Below are 17,696 nucleotides of genomic sequence, written 5' to 3'. Positions count from 1 at the left end.
CTGTAGCTGCTGTCACCACGGCTCCAGTGATAATTTCCTGCTTCCTGTTTCCTCTTTGTGCTCCCTCCCTGGACAGGTCAGAGACTGGCAGTGAGCCCGGGGGAGGGGAAGTGCAAGGGGGAGGGGAAGTGCAAGGCGGAGAAACAGAGGAGAGCGATGCAGGCTCCCCATCCAGCGAGGCTCCCAGGTGGAGGCAGCCTTGAGCTGGGAGGCAGGAGACTGGCTGCTAAGTCAGGTTCAGATCTGATGAATCTCAGTTACGATGCTGCAATGACCAACTCGAGACTCAGTGGCTACAGGGCCACTGAGTGATCTTTGATGACTTCAGAGATCAGGCAGAAAGGCTATCGCACCTGCCAGAGTGAGTACCCAGGGAGCAGGGGAAGACATTTAATTTAAAGGGGCTCCAGGGACTTCTCTGGCAGTCCAGGGGTCAATCCATGGTTGGGGAACTAAGATTTCACATGCTGCGTCATGTAGCCAATTAAGGGAAAAAAAAAAAGCCTCCAGGGATACCATGAGTGAGTTATGCTGTTTACACAATGACAATTAAAAAACAGTATGAGGTACTAAAAAGGTTTTTTTCTTAAAGAGTACTGCATTCACCTTCTATAAAAATGTCAGCTTGTGCTTATGGTGTTGGGGAGAGACTACATACTGTAAGACAATTTTTAAAGTAATGAGATTCTTGATTAAAACCTATTTCATGAAACCTAACCATAGTGTAAGGCTTGTTTGACTCCTGACCCTCCACCCAACTTGACCAGGGCAAGTGTCTGACCAGCACTTCCAGGATGGCCCCCCTCCTTGGACCCCGGGGAGTCAGTGCTCTGGGTGTGACGCTATGAGGAAGAGAAATTAAGCTGGGATCTGAGGCTGAGCAGGAGCCAAAGGAAGAGCAGAGGGGAGGGTGCTGCAGGCAATGGGCATGGGAGGTGGAAGACCCAACAGGAAAGAGCACATGCAGGGTGAGATGCGGCCAGCGCACCAGAGCCCAGAGAGTAAAGGGTGGAAGGCTGGTGAGATCACCAGGGACCAGGCCAGGCAGGGCCTTGACAGTGAGCAAGCATCCTGTATCCTGATTGGGAAAACAAGCACCCATTCGACCATCTGGACCAGCTATTCACCGTCTGCATCCCCAGATCCAGTCTCTGCCATATTCTGCCCCGTCCAGCGCCCCGGAAGGTGGGTTTCCACAGGCTGTGTCAGCTTCACCCAGTTCCCCCGGCCAGGATAAGGGGAGGGGAGAGGAGAGAGGGTACAGTCTTTATTTCTCTTCATTGCCTGCCTGTCGAGCTAGGACAGTGGCCGTAGTCCTTGGTCCTTTGCTCAACGGCCACAGCTTCTGAGGGGTGGCCCCTCTCCCAGAGCCATACTTCTCCCTGGTTTCCAGAAATGTCTCCCATCCCCTGTGACCTCATCCCTCATGGTGGGTAATGGCTCCTTGCTATTGCTGGTTCCTGGATGCCTCACTTTCCTATATTGGTGCCTTTAACCTACCCACACCTATTAGTGAAAGCTGCTTAGTCTTGTCAGACACTTTGTGACCCCACTGAGCGTAGCCTGTCATACTCTTCTGTGCATGGGATTCTCCAGGTAAGAACGGAGTGAGTTGCCATGCCCTCCTCCAGGGGATCTTCCTGACCCAAGGATCGAACCCTTGCATTGCAAGCAGATTCTTTACCCTCTGAGCCACCAGGGAAGCCCTACCCACACCTATCAGCCTGTCCGTTAATCCCTCAGTTAAACCCCGAGTGGGGGACTTCCCTTGTGGTCCACTGCTTAAGAATCCATCTTGCAATGCAGGGGACACAAGTTTGATCCCTGGTCAGGGAACTAAGATCCCACAACCATGGAGCAACTAAGCCTGTCACTACTGAGCCCGTGCACCACAACTAGAGACTTCGTGCACTGTAACGAAAGATCCCATGTGCTGCAACTAAGCCCTGACACAGCCAAATAAATTAAAACAAAACCAAAAAACCCTGAGTGGGGGGCACCTGCTTCCTGTGGGTCCCTGATGAACACAGGTGCCAGATGGACCATCTGCAGGGATCACCGTGGCTGCCCCATGAAGAAAGGCCAGGAAGGGGCCAGAGAGGGTGCAGAGACTGTGGAGGGAGCTCCTACAGACCCAGGGCCAGGCCCCGTGCTCCCTAGCTCCACAGCCATATCCTGGGAATGTGTGAAGGCAGGTGCCACCCTGGGCTTCGCAGATGCCCCAGGGCTGGCCCAGGTGTTCAGTACTGATTATAGTCATGATTTAGACTTGAACGGACAGACCAAAAAGAAACAGGTTCCTGCCAACGTGTAGGTCTGACAGAAAAAGGCATTTCCTGGGGGAGAGGTGCTTCAAGGCCACACAAACCAGGCAGGTTTTCTCCTGCGGGAAACCCTGCGGAGGGCCTTACCTCCAGGCCAGGGGATGTGAGATGGCCTTGCCAGTCTCTCCACTCTGATTAATTCAGACTGGGCTTTGCAGCTGTGACTAGCTGTGCAACTTCTTCATTCAGGACTTGACTGCTCATAGTGACAGATTCTGGCTTCTCCCACAGTCCTGACTCATGCTTTTAAGAATCGTGGAACTGCAAGCTACTGAAGGTTTCTGGACAATCAGAATGGCTGGTCCCTCATTTCCCCAGCAGGAGGAATGGGGTGTTCACAGCCCACAGGCTGTGGGGGTGCTGGCGTGCCATTCAGTACCGTGTTATACAGCCAGGAGATGGTGTGACCACCGTGTCACCTGGTCACTGGAACTCAGCATTTCTAGAACACTCACAATCATTTCTTCAACAGCTATTTTCCCAGGACCTACAATGTTTGGGTCAGGCATCTGCCTAGTTGCCAAGGCAGCTCTGGGGTCCTTTACATAACAAGGCTGCCCAGCACAGATGTATGAAGGCGAGTGTGACATGGTGTGACCCCTGAGGGAGGCAACAGCCACATCAACAGTTTGTTCCTGGGGCTTCCCTGGTGGTCCACTGGTTACGAATCCGCCTTGCAATGCAGGGGACACTGGTTCAATCCCTGGTCTGGGAAGATCTCTCTTAGTTGCCCTGGAGCAACTAAGCCTGTGTGCCACAACTACTGAGCCAGTGTTCTAGAGCCCGAAAGCTGCAACTACTGAAGCCCATGCCCTCGGAGCCCATGTTCTGCAACGAGAGAAGCCACAACAACGAGAAGCCCGTGCACTGCAGCTAGAGAGTAGCTCCCACTCACCAGTTAGAGAAAGCTAGTGTGCAGTAACAAAGATCCACCTCAGCCAAAAAATAAAACAAATAAATCTTAAAAAAAAAAAAAAACACAACTTAGTTCTTACAGTGTGACAAGTTCTATGACAGAAATGTGTCTAGGGTCATGGGGAGAAGAGGGGACAGGGGAAGGCCTGTCCAGAGAACAGCTGTGTGTGCAGGAGGGGAGAAAAGGGGTTGTGGGAGGGGGCAGTTTGGTTGCATCTCTAACATTTTCTTTCTTCAAAATTAAAGCGAGAGCTGAAGCAAAGACGGCAAAATGTTAACATCTGTGAGATCTGGTGGTGGGCACATGGGTGTCTGTTATTCTCTATACTTTTCAGAACGTTTGAAATGTTGCATAATGAAAATATTCTGAATTGCAAAAAAAAAAAAAAACCAAGAAAGCTTGGTGCGTCAGAACAAAAAGAAACCCTCTGGAAACCGCATGAAGGCTGGCCCAGAAAGCGCGGAGGTCAGCCGTAGGCTCCTGTGATAAGCCAGGTAGGAGAGGGGAGCTCACGGTTAGAAAGGGGAGAAGGGCTCACCCAGCAGCCTCCTGCCTCTGATGTGCTATAAGGGTGTGTGCGCGCATGTGTGTGCGTGTTCAAGAACAACCCTATCTTTGTAACCTCAGGCCTACAGGGAGCCTGGAGGCACAAGCCCGCTGAGCTGGAGCTCTGTCCTGGGAACAAGCGAAGGGTGGGGGAAGGGGCCGCAGGCCCTCCACCTGGTGTGCTGGCTCCCAGTGGCAATACACCCAGCCTGGTGGTCCACAACACTTCCTGCATACTGGAATCCCCCTGCCTTCTCTCACAGATCTGGCCCAGAGAAGAAACTGGTCAGTTCAGTTCAGTCGCATCTGACTCTGCGACCCCATGGACTGCAGTACACCAAGCCTCCCTTCAGCAATTCCCAGAGTTTACTCAAACTCAAGTCCATTGAGTCGGTGATGCCATTCAGCCATCTCGTCCTCTGTCATCCCCTTCTCCTTCCGCCTTCAATCTTTCTCAGTATCAGGGTCTTTTCAAGTGAGTCAAATGAGAAGAAACTGGTAGGTTCTTGGCAATTCCATCGCGTCTACCCAGGGCACCTGTGCACATACCGTTTGGCCCAGTAACTCCATGCTGAGGACCTTACCTATCCCAGCTGTCTGCCACAAGAGTCTCAACCAGGTTATAGGGAATTCCTGGGTGGTCCACTGGTTAAGACTCAGTGCTTTTACTACCGAGGGCCTGGGTTCAATCCTTGGCCAGGGAACTAAGATCTCACAAGCAGCACAGCATGGCCAAAAACAAACAACTGCCCCTCCCTCACAAAACTACGTGGAGGGAATGTGTTAAAAATAGCACTGCAAGGTGGACTGTGGTAACAGGTGACAGGAAACAAACCCGATACCTGTCACTAAGGCATAGGGGGAGATTCTTAGGCATCTATGTAACGGAATAATACGCAGTCATAAAGAAGGGAAAAACGCTTTACAGACTGGTGTGCAAAGTTCTCAAATTCTGCTGAGTGAAAAAATACAGGATGCAGAACAAACAGTGTGTGGGATATGATACCACCTGTATTAAAAAGGTGGAAAAGGAATACTTCCACACATTTGCCTGTATGGGTCTAGGTTATCAGGAAATGGCTAACAGCGGTTGCCTCTGTGAGAGCAATGGGATGATGAGGACTTAAGAGATGAAAGGTGAATTTTGATCTTTAACTTAAAAAAATTTTACCTTTTGTATCTAATTTCAAACTTTTTTTTCCCCCTTTAAATGTAAACTAACATTACTTTGCTACAAAGGTCCATCTAGTCAAGGTTACGGTTTTTCCAGTGGTCATGTATGGATATAAGAGTTGGAGTATAAAGAAGGCTGAGAGCCAAAGAATTGATACTTATGAACTGTGGTGTTGGAGAAGACTCTTGAGAGTCCCTTGGACTGCAAGGAAATCCAACCAGTCCATCCTAAAGCAGATCAGTTCTGGGAGTTCATTGGAAGGACTGATGTTGAAGCTGAAACTCCAATACTTTGGCCACCTGATGCGAAGAGCTGACTCATTTGAAAAGACCCTGATGCTGGGAAAGATTGAGGGCAGGAGGAAAAGGGGACGACAGAGGATGAGATGGTTGGATGGCATCACCGACTCGATGGACATGGGTTTGGGTGGACTCCGGGAGTTGGTGATGGACAGGGAGGCCCGGAGTGCTGTGGTTCATGAGGTCGCAAAGAGTCGGACACAACTGAGCAACTGAACTGAATCGAACACTCCCAAGCCGAGGCCCCGGTGTTTGCGATGCTGACCAGGGACCCATGCAGACCTTGGCCCGGGCCCAGGTTATTGATGGGCTGGTTTTCAAGAACCACAGCACTCTCCTCACTCCACATCCAGGGCACTTTCCATCTGTCCTGTGGGGGCTGGCCATGTTCTCCGATGAGACTGGTGCTTGGGGAGGACACTGAACAGGACTGAAGCTTGTAACACAGTACTATTTAATATATTTATTTATTTGCTGCACTGGGTCTTTGCTGTGGTATGAGGGACCTAGTTCCCTGACCAGGGATTGAACCCGGGCCCCCAGCACTGGGAACGTGGAACTTAGCCACTGGACCTCCGGGGAAGTCCCTTGTGTCACTTACTGATCTTCAAATTAAGAACCCTCAGCTCTGTCTCCCGAGGGGGCCGCCCCTGTCTGCCCTGCCTCCATCCTTGCATCTTCCGGTCTTCCTTTGGGCCACACTCTGGTGCCTCTCAGGCACACGCCCCACGCCCAGCACAGCTGCTAGTCTTGCTCTGGGATGGGCACATGACCCCACGTGGGTCAATGAGCCTCAGTTCTGGGGCTTCTTTTCCTGGGAAAAGCAGGCTCTCTTTCTGCTGGGTCTGCAGCTGGCAAGATGCTAAGCTTGGCGCTGCCAGCAAATGAAATGATGTACAGGGAAGTGAAACACCTCCAGGTGGGCCTGAATGTGTGATTTATGAGAGCCAGCATGTAAGACTGCCTCTTCATTTATTTATTCATGTTCTTTTTGTGCACCATGAGGCATGTGAGATCCTAGTTCCCCGACCAGGGATCGAACGTGTGCCCTGTGCACTGGAACAGCACAGTCTTAACCACTGGACTGCCAGGGAAGCCCTGTGACTGCCTTTTTGAGGTGGGTTTTCTGTCACTTGCAACCGAAAAGACTCCAGGCAAAAACAAATTCCTGGTGGTTTCTTTGTCGAAACTGGGTGACATGGCCATTTCTGGTTAAGAACCACTTTCTCAGGAGGTGTGGGAATGAATGAGTAGAGCTCCCCTACTGAAGCACGGACAAGAAACGTGGGCGGCTGCCTGCCTGGGCCAGCCATGCCCTCGCTCCCCTGACCCCCACGCTCTCTGGCTGCTGGAAGCCAGCTTTCCTGACTTCCTGTGCGTGCAGGGGGCAGGCGGGGCATGTACCTGTAGCAGACGTTATCAGTGCAGGGGTTGTGGGCCCGGACAATGATGAAGACATGCTGAAAGTGGGAGCGGATGTTCTTAGGGGTGAACGGCAGCGCCCCGGGCTCCTGGAAGATGATGGTCACGATGTCGTTGCCTATGTGCCTCTTCCTCAGCAGCTGGTGGTGGGGAGACAGTGGCGGGGGAGAGGAAAACGTCAGGGTAGGCTCCAGGCTCATGACCCGCCCCGTCACCTCTCTGCTGGCTCCTGCCACACTCCCTCTCTGCCCCAGCCACACCAGCCTCCTGCTAATCCTTGAATGAATCATAAACCTTTCCTTTCCTGAGGCTCCCGAGGACCATCCTGAGGCCTGGAACTTCTTCCCCCAGATCCTCACATGGCTTGCTCCTGCCTGCCCTCCTTCAGGTCTGGGCTGAAATGTCACCCTCCCATGAGGCCTTGACTGTCTACCCATGATGTCACCCCCTCCGCTTTTCTGCCCGTTACTCGAGTAACAGTGTGTTACTCGTCCACACTCATCTTAACAAGCGGCTGCCCCTCTTCCTTTTGTTTCTGTCTTTTCCCACTAATGTGGCAACTCCTGGAGAACAAGGATTTTGTCTGCTTTGTTCACTGCCAGGTGCTTTATCCTCAGTGCCTAGAGCAGGGCCTGGCACACAGCAGGTGCTCAAGAAACGTCAGCTGGAGGACAGCATGGTCTGGCAGCTTTTGACTTGCTCAAGGTCACATTCATGGACACTGGTAGAGGCAGCCTCAAGACCGCTGGCAGGGCCCATCTCTGGCTACCTGAGTTGAGAAGGCTGGGGTGATAGCCTCAGATCAGCCCACAGGAACCCCATCATTTCCCTCCTGCCTGTCATGGCCTCTGAGAAAAACTGTCATCTTTAAAGGTGATGATGTACTCTTACATTTTACTTCCTTGCTAAAATTACATTATTCTTTTTTTTTTGGCCAGACCGTGTGGGCATGTGGGATTTAGCTTCCCAGCCAGGGATTGAACCCACGCCCCCTGCAGTGGAAGTGCAGAGTCTCAATCACTGGATGTCTAGGGAAGCCCACATTGTTCTTAGGTACAGAAGTTTAGCCTTCATGTAACTGTTAGAATTCCCGCTGACGGGAGAGTTGCATGCAACTCTACGTGAGGTGGCCGGGAGTGTGAAATCTGGTCACACTCAGCGGCACAATACATGCTGCTGAACCGCTGGCCCTCTGTGTGTTTTACACAGGATTAAACTAAACTGCTTAAGTACCCATTTATTGTGACCAGCCCTGAACCAGGCGTCTTACACCCACATATGAAAGCTGTAACCTCATTTCATCTTTACAACAAGTCCTGTGAGGGATTAATTCATCAGACCTCCTTTTGTTGATGAGAAAAGTTAGGTTCATGGGGGTTAAACGTCTTGCCCTCAGTCCAGAGTCATGGAGGGAGGAGTTGTGACCTGAGCCCACTTCTGCTCGGCCCCAAAACCCAGGCTTTCCCCACCACGCCTCCAGGAGCACGTTCAGCTGCTTCCCATGTGCCTCCTGTGCCGGGCCCTGCCATGAGCTCTGTTTTCACACACAAGGGCAGGGTCCCTTCCCCACGACCCTGAGATATGGGTGCTATCGTTCTGCCCATTTCGGAGCAGGGACCCGAGGCCCAGGGAGGTGAGATGACACGGTGAGGAAGTGGCAGACGAAGAACGCCAACTGGGGCTCAATGACAGCAATGCTCTTATGGCTGCTACTAGCGAACTTTCTAGACATCACTGACGTTTGACCATTTTGGCCAGCAGAATGCACACTGCCACCTGCGGTGGTGTGGTGTGTGCGCTCAGCTGTGTCCGACTCTGTGACCCCATGGACTGCAGCCCGCCAAACTCCTCTGTCCATGGGATTCTTCAGGCAAGAATACTGGAGTGGGCTGTACTTCTTACTCCAGACCATCTTCCTGATCCAGGAATCGAACCTAGGTTTCCTGCAGGTGTATTCTTTACCACTGAGTCACCTGGGAAACCCCGTACCAACAGGAAAAAATACGTACACTTCCTAAACCATCAAAAGCCTGTGGGGTTTCTGTTCATGAGAAACAGCTCCTGGACACGCATGGTGTGTCCAGGAGAGGAGGCCCTGGCAGCACGTAGCAGCTGTTGTGCCCACCTAGCACCTCCTCCTCCTCCAGGCAGCCGTGTCCATCCCCTTTGGGAAAGCACCTCCCACTGGCCCTCTCTAGGGGTGGGCACATGCTTCAGGTTTGGCCAATCAGTCTATTCTATTCCTGCCCTGGGCCTGGCAAGTGGGTGGTGCAATGAGATTCAGCCCGGAAACATTTTTGGGATACTTGCAAGGCAGAGCTCTCTTTCTCCTGAGGGAGCTAAGCTGGTGGGATGTAAGGTGAGGGCTGCCACTCCTTGGGAAGATCTGTGAATATAACCACTAAGAATAAAAGCAGAGGTGAGAAATGGGAAGAACTCCTGACACTGTCTGAGCCCCTGGATCCAGCCATACCTAAAGCTAGCCCTCTCCCAGTACTTGACAGTTGTTCAGTGGCTCAGTCATGTCTGACTCTTTGTGACCCCATGTACTGCAGCATGCCCAGGCCTCCCTGTCCTTCACCATCTCTGGAGCTTGCTCAAACTCATGTCCATTGAGTCAGTGATGCCATCCAACCATCTCATCCCATCTCATCCTCTGTCACCCCCTTCTCCTCCTGCCCTCGGTCTTTCCCAGAATCAGGGTGTTTTCAATGAGTCAGCTCTTGGTATCAGGTAGCCAAAGTATTGGAATTATACTTGAGAATTATATAACTCGGTAAATCTCATTTTTTGCTTTTACTCAATTCGATTTGTACTCTGTCACTTGCAGTCAAAATAATGTTGACTGATCCACTTGGGTCTTCTCCACAGGACTCCTGATGACTCAAGAGACCCTTGAGAGGAGCTGGGGTAGCCAGGTGGCCAAGGAATAGCCAGAACAAAAGAGTGACATCGAATGACACCTGATCTAGTCTCCAAGCCCCAGGTGATGAGACCGTGGTGGAGAGGGCCTCCAGGGCTGAAGGCCTCCACCTGCTGCATGAGTCGGTGCCAGGAGAGCTGGTGCCGGGCCGGCAGCCAGCCAGAGGCTGTCGGGAGGGAAGCTGCCTTGGGTTCCCTGTGCATCAACCAGAAGTCACTTGGAGCCCCCACGCTGGGCCCCACTGACCTGCTGCCTGTTGTTGGGGGTGTACGGGAGCAGGGTGGAGACGTGGAACATGATCTCATAGTCCTGGTACGTTGTGTAGAGGGAGTGGGTTCCCGTGGAGTCAGCTGAAACAGAAACACCAGTTAAGCACCACGTCTCCAAAGCCTCTGGGCTCCTGCCATGTCCCACATGCCATCTGTGTTAGTTTTTAAGTTGATGTTTTCATTTAACTTCACCCTTTAAAGCTCAGTAAATTTAGAGATGTGCCTGGTGGTCTGGTAGTTAAGACTCTCGTCTTTCCAATGCAGGGCATGTGGGTTTGATTCCTGGCTGGGGAACTAAGATCCCACATGTCACACAGCCGCAATAACAACAGCAACAACAATAAAATTTCAGTACATTCAGATAAAAAGGAAATCTTATATTAAGCACCCACCAGACTAGTAAACATTTCAAAGTCTGACAATGCCAAGGGCTGGTGAGGGTGTGGAGCAACCAGAACCCTTTGTGCAGCTGGTGAGGTGTGTAAATTGGTACGGTCACTTCGGAAAACCTGAGTAATAGTTACTGAACCTGAAGACGGGCTTCACTGATGACCCAAGCACTTTATCTCCTAGGATCACAGCCTAGAGAAATCATACACGAGTGCCCCAGGATACGGGTACAACTATTCTCAATATGTCAATCCCAGGGATATACAATTCACACTGTGGAAAAACACACAGCCATGAAAATGAATGAGTCACAGCCACCACGTGGGCAAACCCTACAAATGCAATGCTGAACGAAAGATGCCAGACACAAAGGAGCACAAACTGTGTAATTCCATTCACTTTATATCCCCAAACAAGCAAAACGGATTATATTATTCAGAGATGCATATACAGATTGCCAAACTATGAAGGAGGAAATGATAATCCTGAGTGTCAAGACACGTTCTTCTCTAACGGCAGGGTGTTATGACTGGGGAGAAACCCACCTGATTGTGGACTCCAAGGGGGAAACTGAGGCACATGGATGGAGTGACTCACCCCATGGCTTACACACTGCAGTGAGTGGTGGGGGCTTGAACTGAACTCAGACTTTCTGACTCCAGAGTGTTTTCTTTTTTAAAAAATTCTGGACACGCCATGCGTGGTTCTTTTTTGTTGTTTTCTGGGCCACTTGGCGTGTGGGATCCTAGTTCCCCGACCAGGGATTGAACCTGTGTCCCCTGCACTGGAAGTGTGGAGTCTTAGCCAGTGAACCGTGAGGGAAGTTTCCTGAATGTTTTCTTAATAGTATTCAATGCTGCCTCTTATAAGTTTCAAAATTCTTATAGGAAGGAGACCCAAATCACTAATCTTTAGCAGTGAAGGTCCTGCACGTGAGGCCCCTGCCGGCCTCCCTCAGTTCGTCCTTCCCATTTATTCCCTGAAGCCTTCGGACCTCAGGGCTTTCACATGTGCTGTTTCTTTTTCTTGGAACGCATTTCTTGTTCCTTGTCTATTTTATTCCAACTCACCCCTCTCAGGTCACACTGTTGTCCAGGCCTGGGCCCAATACAAGCTTAGGTTCCCCATATTTCCTTCTATCACCTTGAGTCGCTCCTTCCTGTCCAGGCAGGACACCAGGAGCTGGTTCCTGCTGCACGTCTCAGGGAACCCCAGGCCGTGCTGCGACTGACTCCAGGGTGTCACACTCACCTCGGAGGCCTCTGCCTCAGCCCCTTAGGACCCCAGCTTTACTTACTTGTAGGTGCGAGGGAAGAAGCAATAGAACAGACTGAGGAATGCCTGTTCTTGTGGGCTGACATCCCAGGGGATAAGCTGTGACAGGTGAGGTCACTGAAGCCATGGTTGGCCAGCACCAGGGCCAGGTGACCTCCAGGTGGCTGTCATCTGGGAGACTGGCCAGGAGCACTGTGTTTCCTGGGGTCCTTGGGCACAGTGGGCACCAAGCAGGTATCTGTGGCTGTGACCCCCTCAGGACCCCTCTGGGCACGCACGTGCTTAGGATCTCAGAGCACGTGTCTGGGAGTGCAGGTGCTGAGACACAGCAGGACAATCTTCAGGCTTTACTAGAATACGCAACACTCTTATCCAGAGTGCCTGCACCACCCACACTGTCACCAGCCAAGTCCTCGAACGCCCGCTGCCCTGCGTCCTCCCCAGGGTACCACCAGGCCTTTGGACCGTAGGCCTGTGGGATAAGTGGGCTGGTCAGGGCTCCTCCCGCCAGGCCACCCACTGTGGCCACTTACTCTTGACGTCCAGCTGGGCAGCGTACTTGGTGAAGCCCTTCAGGCAGACCTTCTCCCCGATGAGGGAGAGGAACTCTTCGAAGGCTGGGCCGGCCTCCTCGTTGTTGTACATCTCCTCCTCTGAGCTCTGGCCGGCCTTGCAGTACAGGATGCCCACTTTGTGCTTCCGGCAGAGCTGCAGAGGCGAGAGCGGTGTCAGGGAGGCAGGCCAGGCAGAGATGGAAGAGGGCGTGGGACAGAGGGGGCTCTCCCCGGCTGCTGGGGTTACGTGGGGGTTCAGTGCCGCAGTCAGAGAAGAAAAGAGGTGTGGGGGCATGTTCCGGCCGTCTCTCTCCCTCTCCGGGTTTCCAGAGGGGCGCTGCAAGGGGCACCGCCACCACACCCAGGCTTTCTACAGGGTGGAGGGTGGCGCTCTCTCGAGGGAAAGATGGTCACCCTGGCCGGCTTCCCACAGTAGGTGGGCTGGAACTGGCTAGGGTTCTGCAAAAGGCCGTTCTGGAGGGCTCAGTGGGGTCGACGTTATTTCTTGGGGGGAGAGCCCTGATAGCCATGTTTGTTTCATGTGTCCCTGATGCCCTGGTCACTGGACCACAGACAGTCACGTGACCTAAGCGTGGGGTTGGGAGAGGCTCTTCTGGGACTGAGGGTCAGCTAGCCGGGGCCTGTACAAGGCTCTCATCCTAATAGCACCTCTGGGAGCTGTGGGAGGCAGTATGCAGCGAGGGAGCGGAAGCACTGACACACACGGGGACCCAGTGGCTGCCTCAGTCCTAGACTATCTCCCCTGGGAGCCCCAGCAGTCACGTGCCAGCTCCTGGCAGCCCTAGAACTTGACAGAAGGTCCCTCCTCTTATGGGAACTAGCCTGAGTGGGTTTCTGTTCTTTGGAGGAAAAAAAAAAAGTGAGACGGAAGAGGGTCGGGCAGTGGGGCTGCAGGCTGCTGCCCCTGCGCCCCCACCCCTGCCGGGCCCCGGCTCACCCCTTGCTCGTCGAGCTTCAGCAGCTGCTCCGTCACCTTGGGAGTGTTGAGAGCCAGGCGCAGGCAGTGGATGTTGAGCTCGGGGATGACGTACTCCAGGGCGTCCCGCAGGGGCAGGCCCCGCCCGGTCCCGTGCTTCATGGCGGTGGGTGTGGCGTCCTCCAGGATGGAGCCCCGCAAGGTGGTGAGCTGCTCCAGGGAGAAGGGGGAGACGAGGCTCTCAGGACGTGGGAAGGAATGAGAGAGGGCCCACGAGGCTGTTCTTTTCTCACAGCAGCATGTGTGATGGTCAGAAGCTTGGACTCTGGGGCCGGAAAGCACTGGGTCTGAATGAACTTGAACTTGCTGCCCTTGGCTGTGACATCTTGACCAAGTGACTTCCTATTGCTACACCTCAGCTTCCAGGGAGTGTTGGGACAATGGATGGAACAGCCTTTATTTGTTCAACAAATACTGTCCCAGCGCCATCTTTAGTGTGGTGAAAAAACAAAGACCCCTGTCTTCCTGGAGCTGATACGCAGGTGGGGAGGTGGATTATGTTCAGGTAATAAAAGGTTTAGTGAATAAAATAGGCACTACAATGTGGGCCCGCTGACAAACACTTTTACTGTCGTTATCACAATAACACATGTACATGTATTACCATAATGTGTACTTAGCTGCTTACTCATGCCCAACTCTTTGAGACACCATGGACTGGAGCCCACCAGGTTCCTCTGTCTATGGAATTCTCCAGGCAAGAAAACTGGAGTTGGTAGCCATTCCCTTCTCCAGGGGATCTTCCTGACCCAGGGATCGAACCCGAGTCTCCTGCATTGCAGGCGGATTCTTTACCGTCTGAGCCACCAGGGAAGTCTATTACCACACACTCTTAGGTAAGACACCTGCCTGCCCCAGACACCAGCACCACTGTGGGTCTTGAACTGAAGCACTGGTTTCCTGTCAAAACCACCACCAATGGCCCTGATTCAGCTGGTTGGTGGTGAGGCCCAGGCTTGTGTATGTATGCATATATGTGTGCAGTATACACACACTTACGTAACTGTATATTTACATACCTATTCTCTTTTAATACTTCTCAGGAAATTCTGATGTGCAGTCAGATTTTAAAACCTTTAGTCAGTGGAAAAGGAAATGGCAACCCACTCCAGTATCCTTGCCTGGGAAATCCCATGGACAGAGAGGAGCCTGGTAGGCTACAATCTGTGGGATCACAAAAGAGTCAGGTATGCCTCTGCAACTAAACAACGTTAATTTTTTAAAAAAGCTGAAAACACCCTATACAATAAAAGAGCAATACCACAGAAAGAAATATGTTAGTGTTGTTTTGGCAGGTTGCAGAACTGAACTGATATTTAGCAGACTGCAATTTACACTGCAGTTGAATTATATGAGAACCCTACATGGTCTTCACTACCTTTATCTTTCTAGTAGAAGCAACATGACACAGAGGTTAAGAGCGTGGACTGAGGACTCCAACTGCCCAGGCTCAGATTCTAGCACGAGGCATGCACTCAACCTCTCCGTGCCTCAGTTCCCTTTTCCATAAAAAGGAAGTGATAATAACAGTGTGTTAGGATTGCTTTGAGGTGTACATGAGTTAATATTTTTGAAGTCCTTAGAATAAGTATTTGAGACGCAGGAAGAGCTCTATGTTAGATCCTATCATCATTATAATTTGTGTTCTTTGAACTGTGCTGCAAAATGAATAAATAAAAGGCTGGCTACCAGCATTCACCCCTCACTTCACTGCTGCAGTGCCTTGCTTTGGTTGGGGGGTACGCTTCCACAGGTGATTTGGATCGGGTCCACTGCCTGCAATATTTTACATTTCTAAATGGTTGAAAAAATTAATATCGTGTGATGTGAAAAGGATATGATATTCAAACTTAAGTGTCTATAAAGTCAAGTTTTATTAGAACACTAATAAAAAAACACTCATTTGTTTTACCTGTGGCTGCCTGCACACTACATTAGCAGAGTTCAATAGTCTGAAGAAGACCACGTGCCCCACAGAACCTAAGGCAGTTACTACCTGGCACTTGACAAACTTAAGTTTTCCTAGAGCTGAAAGCATCGTGGCCAATACAGAGGTGTTTCAGAAATGATGAATATAGCAATTTCTGGGTTGTTGCTGTTGTTCAGTCACTCAGTCGTGTCTGACTCTGCGACCCCATGGACTGCAGCATGCCCAGGCTCCCCTGTCTTCCACCATCTCCCGGAGTTTGCTCCAACTCATGTCTACTGAGTCCATGTTGCCATCCAACCATCTCATCCTCTGTCACCCTCTTCTCCTGCCCTCAGCCTTTCCCAGCATCAGGGTCTTTTCCAATTTGTGGGTGGGTGGAAGTTTCTTGCTATATCTTTGTTATGTGCATTATATTTATATGTTATGAAACTAAGCATTTGAAGCTTTTTTCCAAAGATACATGTTTTAGCTGCTGGACTGTCATAACAAACATCCTGATGGAATGTAACAGTAAATTGTGAAATACACATTGTCTAAATTGCTTAACAAAACAAAACCTTTAGTCGAGGCAATCACAGCCATCGCATTCCCCTTCCCCAGAGGCTGCTTTCCAAGTTTCTCCTACAGGTAGCCACGTGACTAGATCCAGACCATGAAATGAGAAGGAAATTCAGCTTGGGAAAGACATCTGTGGCAGATTCTCTTTCCTGGTGAAAGATTTTCTTCCCTGGTTAAAAAAGCCCCTTCCCACCTGCTCATTTTTTTCTAAGGGCGCTGGTATGAGGATAAGACGTCTGGAGCTGCGACAGCCACCCTGGGATCATTAGGAACGAGACAACAACAACAAAATCACGTAGAAGCCAGTCCCTGCCACTTCCTACCTCCAGATTTCCTGTTAGATAATTAAAATAACCCTGTATTTGTTTTAGCTATAGTCATGTTTTCTGTTATTTTGCAGACAAAGTAATTTCTAACAGATATATCTTAATAACAAGTCACATTTATGAAAGCACAGTTCAATTGCCCTGTTGTATTTGGCCATGAGAGTAGTTATAACTACCAGTATATGTACAGGTCTGTTGGGGGAGGGGAATGTTACTATCTCCCTTTTACTGATAAGAAAACTGAAGCTCTAAGAGGCTGGGTGCCTTATCCAAGGTCACCACAGCTAAGTGGCTGAACCAGGATTCCACCCTAGGTGTGACGTCTCTAGAGCTCATGATTTTTCTCTTTGAGTAATTTTTCCCTCTGAAATATAATGTACTCCAGAAGAGTACACCAGACGTGTAAGTACAGCTCAAGGAATTAACACAGAGTGAGTATCTAGGTAATCACCACCCAGATGAAGAAACACATTACCAGTCTCCAAAAAACTCTTTTGTGTCAAAAGCAACCCTAAGGCTCCCCTAGTGGCTCAGTGGGAAAGACTTCACCTGCCAGTGAGCCAGACGCGGGTTCGATCCCTGGGTCAGGAAGATCCCCTGGAGAAGGCAACGGCAACCACCCCAGCATTCTTGCCTGGAGAAATGCATGGACAAAGGAGTCTGGCTTTGTGCTATAGTGCATGCATGGGGCTGCAAAGAGTCAGGGACCACTCAGTGACTAAACAAGAACAAGAGCAATCCTATCCTAATTCTTCACACCATGATTTATTTCTGCCTGTTTCTGAGCTTCATATGTTTGTATTCATTTCTATCTGGCCTCTTTCTCACAATGCCACAGCTATGAGATGGGACTAGGTTGCTGCAAGAGGCTGCCGTTTCTACCACGATGGATTTAATTCATCCTACTGCTGATGAGCGTGGAAGCTGCTTCCAGTGTTTGACAACTGCGAACAGTGTTGTTAGGAACATTCACAGAAGCACCTCTCAGAGCACATGAACACATTTGCGTCTGGGTTTATACCTAGGAGAGGAATTGCTGAGTCACCAGGCATGTTAATTTTCACTTTTATGGAACTGCCAAGCAGTTTTCCAAGTGGCTGTGCCCATTTACACACGCCAGCCCCGACTGAGTGCGTCCTTACTGACTCTAGCTCAGGCTCCCGTCCACAGAGCACTGCTGGCCGCCGGGCTACGCCATGTCCTGGGCGAGGCACCGCAGCTCTAGCGTCACTGCAAGATGACTCCCTGGTCTACAGCAGGACAGGGAAAAAAATCCTCCCCCGAGGGGACTGCCATGAGCACCTGAAACACACGTGGGCTACAGTTTAAAAGACTGAGGCGGCTCAGCGTTAACTGGAAAAACACGCTCACCCTAAGTCAACAGACGCAAGAGACAGCAAAAAGAACATGTCACAACACTGCCTCTAAACACACAGCCTGCCCTTGCCAAACAGGACCTGGGCAAGAGGCATGCGTGGAAAGGAGGAGATGATCTCATGGTTGGGAGTTCCCAGTAATAAACAAACAACTCTCTCTTATCATAGGCAGGATAGTCTTGAAATAGATCATGAAAAGCTATGATATGGATGCTTTCTCTGTCAATCTGGGTGGCCCTGGGATTGTGAATTTCCACTCATGGACCCACAGGATCAGTGCCTTTGAATCCTGCGGACACTGTCCCACAGCGCCCTCTGCTGGAGACAAGAGACAGTGTGGCTCAGAAGTCCTTGTTTTCTTCCGCCCTGGAGACAGGTGGCCTACGTTCACATTTTTGGCTCTGAAGACTTGACCAA

The 17,696-nt window shown here is 50.9% G+C and overlaps 1 protein-coding gene across 5 annotated transcripts in view; it reads right to left on the bottom strand.

The window, feature by feature from the left end:
• SIPA1L3 (signal induced proliferation associated 1 like 3) overlaps positions 1-17,696 on the bottom strand; it is a 254,183-nt gene that overhangs the window by 76,771 nt on the left and 159,716 nt on the right. For all 5 annotated transcript variants that reach the window (XM_061388094.1, XM_061388093.1, XM_061388096.1 and 2 more), the window contains 4 exons: positions 13,051-13,239; positions 12,072-12,246; positions 9,851-9,954; positions 6,664-6,821 (listed from right to left, as the gene is read on the bottom strand). In XM_061388094.1, coding sequence (XP_061244078.1) covers positions 6,664-6,821; positions 9,851-9,954; positions 12,072-12,246; positions 13,051-13,239 — 626 coding nt within the window. The remainder of the gene's footprint in view (positions 1-6,663; positions 6,822-9,850; positions 9,955-12,071; positions 12,247-13,050; positions 13,240-17,696) is intronic.

Source organism: Bos javanicus, chromosome 18, assembly GCF_032452875.1.
Source record: "Bos javanicus breed banteng chromosome 18, ARS-OSU_banteng_1.0, whole genome shotgun sequence".
NCBI lineage: Eukaryota > Metazoa > Chordata > Mammalia > Artiodactyla > Bovidae > Bos > Bos javanicus.
The sequence above is the reverse complement of the archived record's forward strand: the minus strand, read 5'-3'. Positions and strand labels throughout refer to the sequence as shown.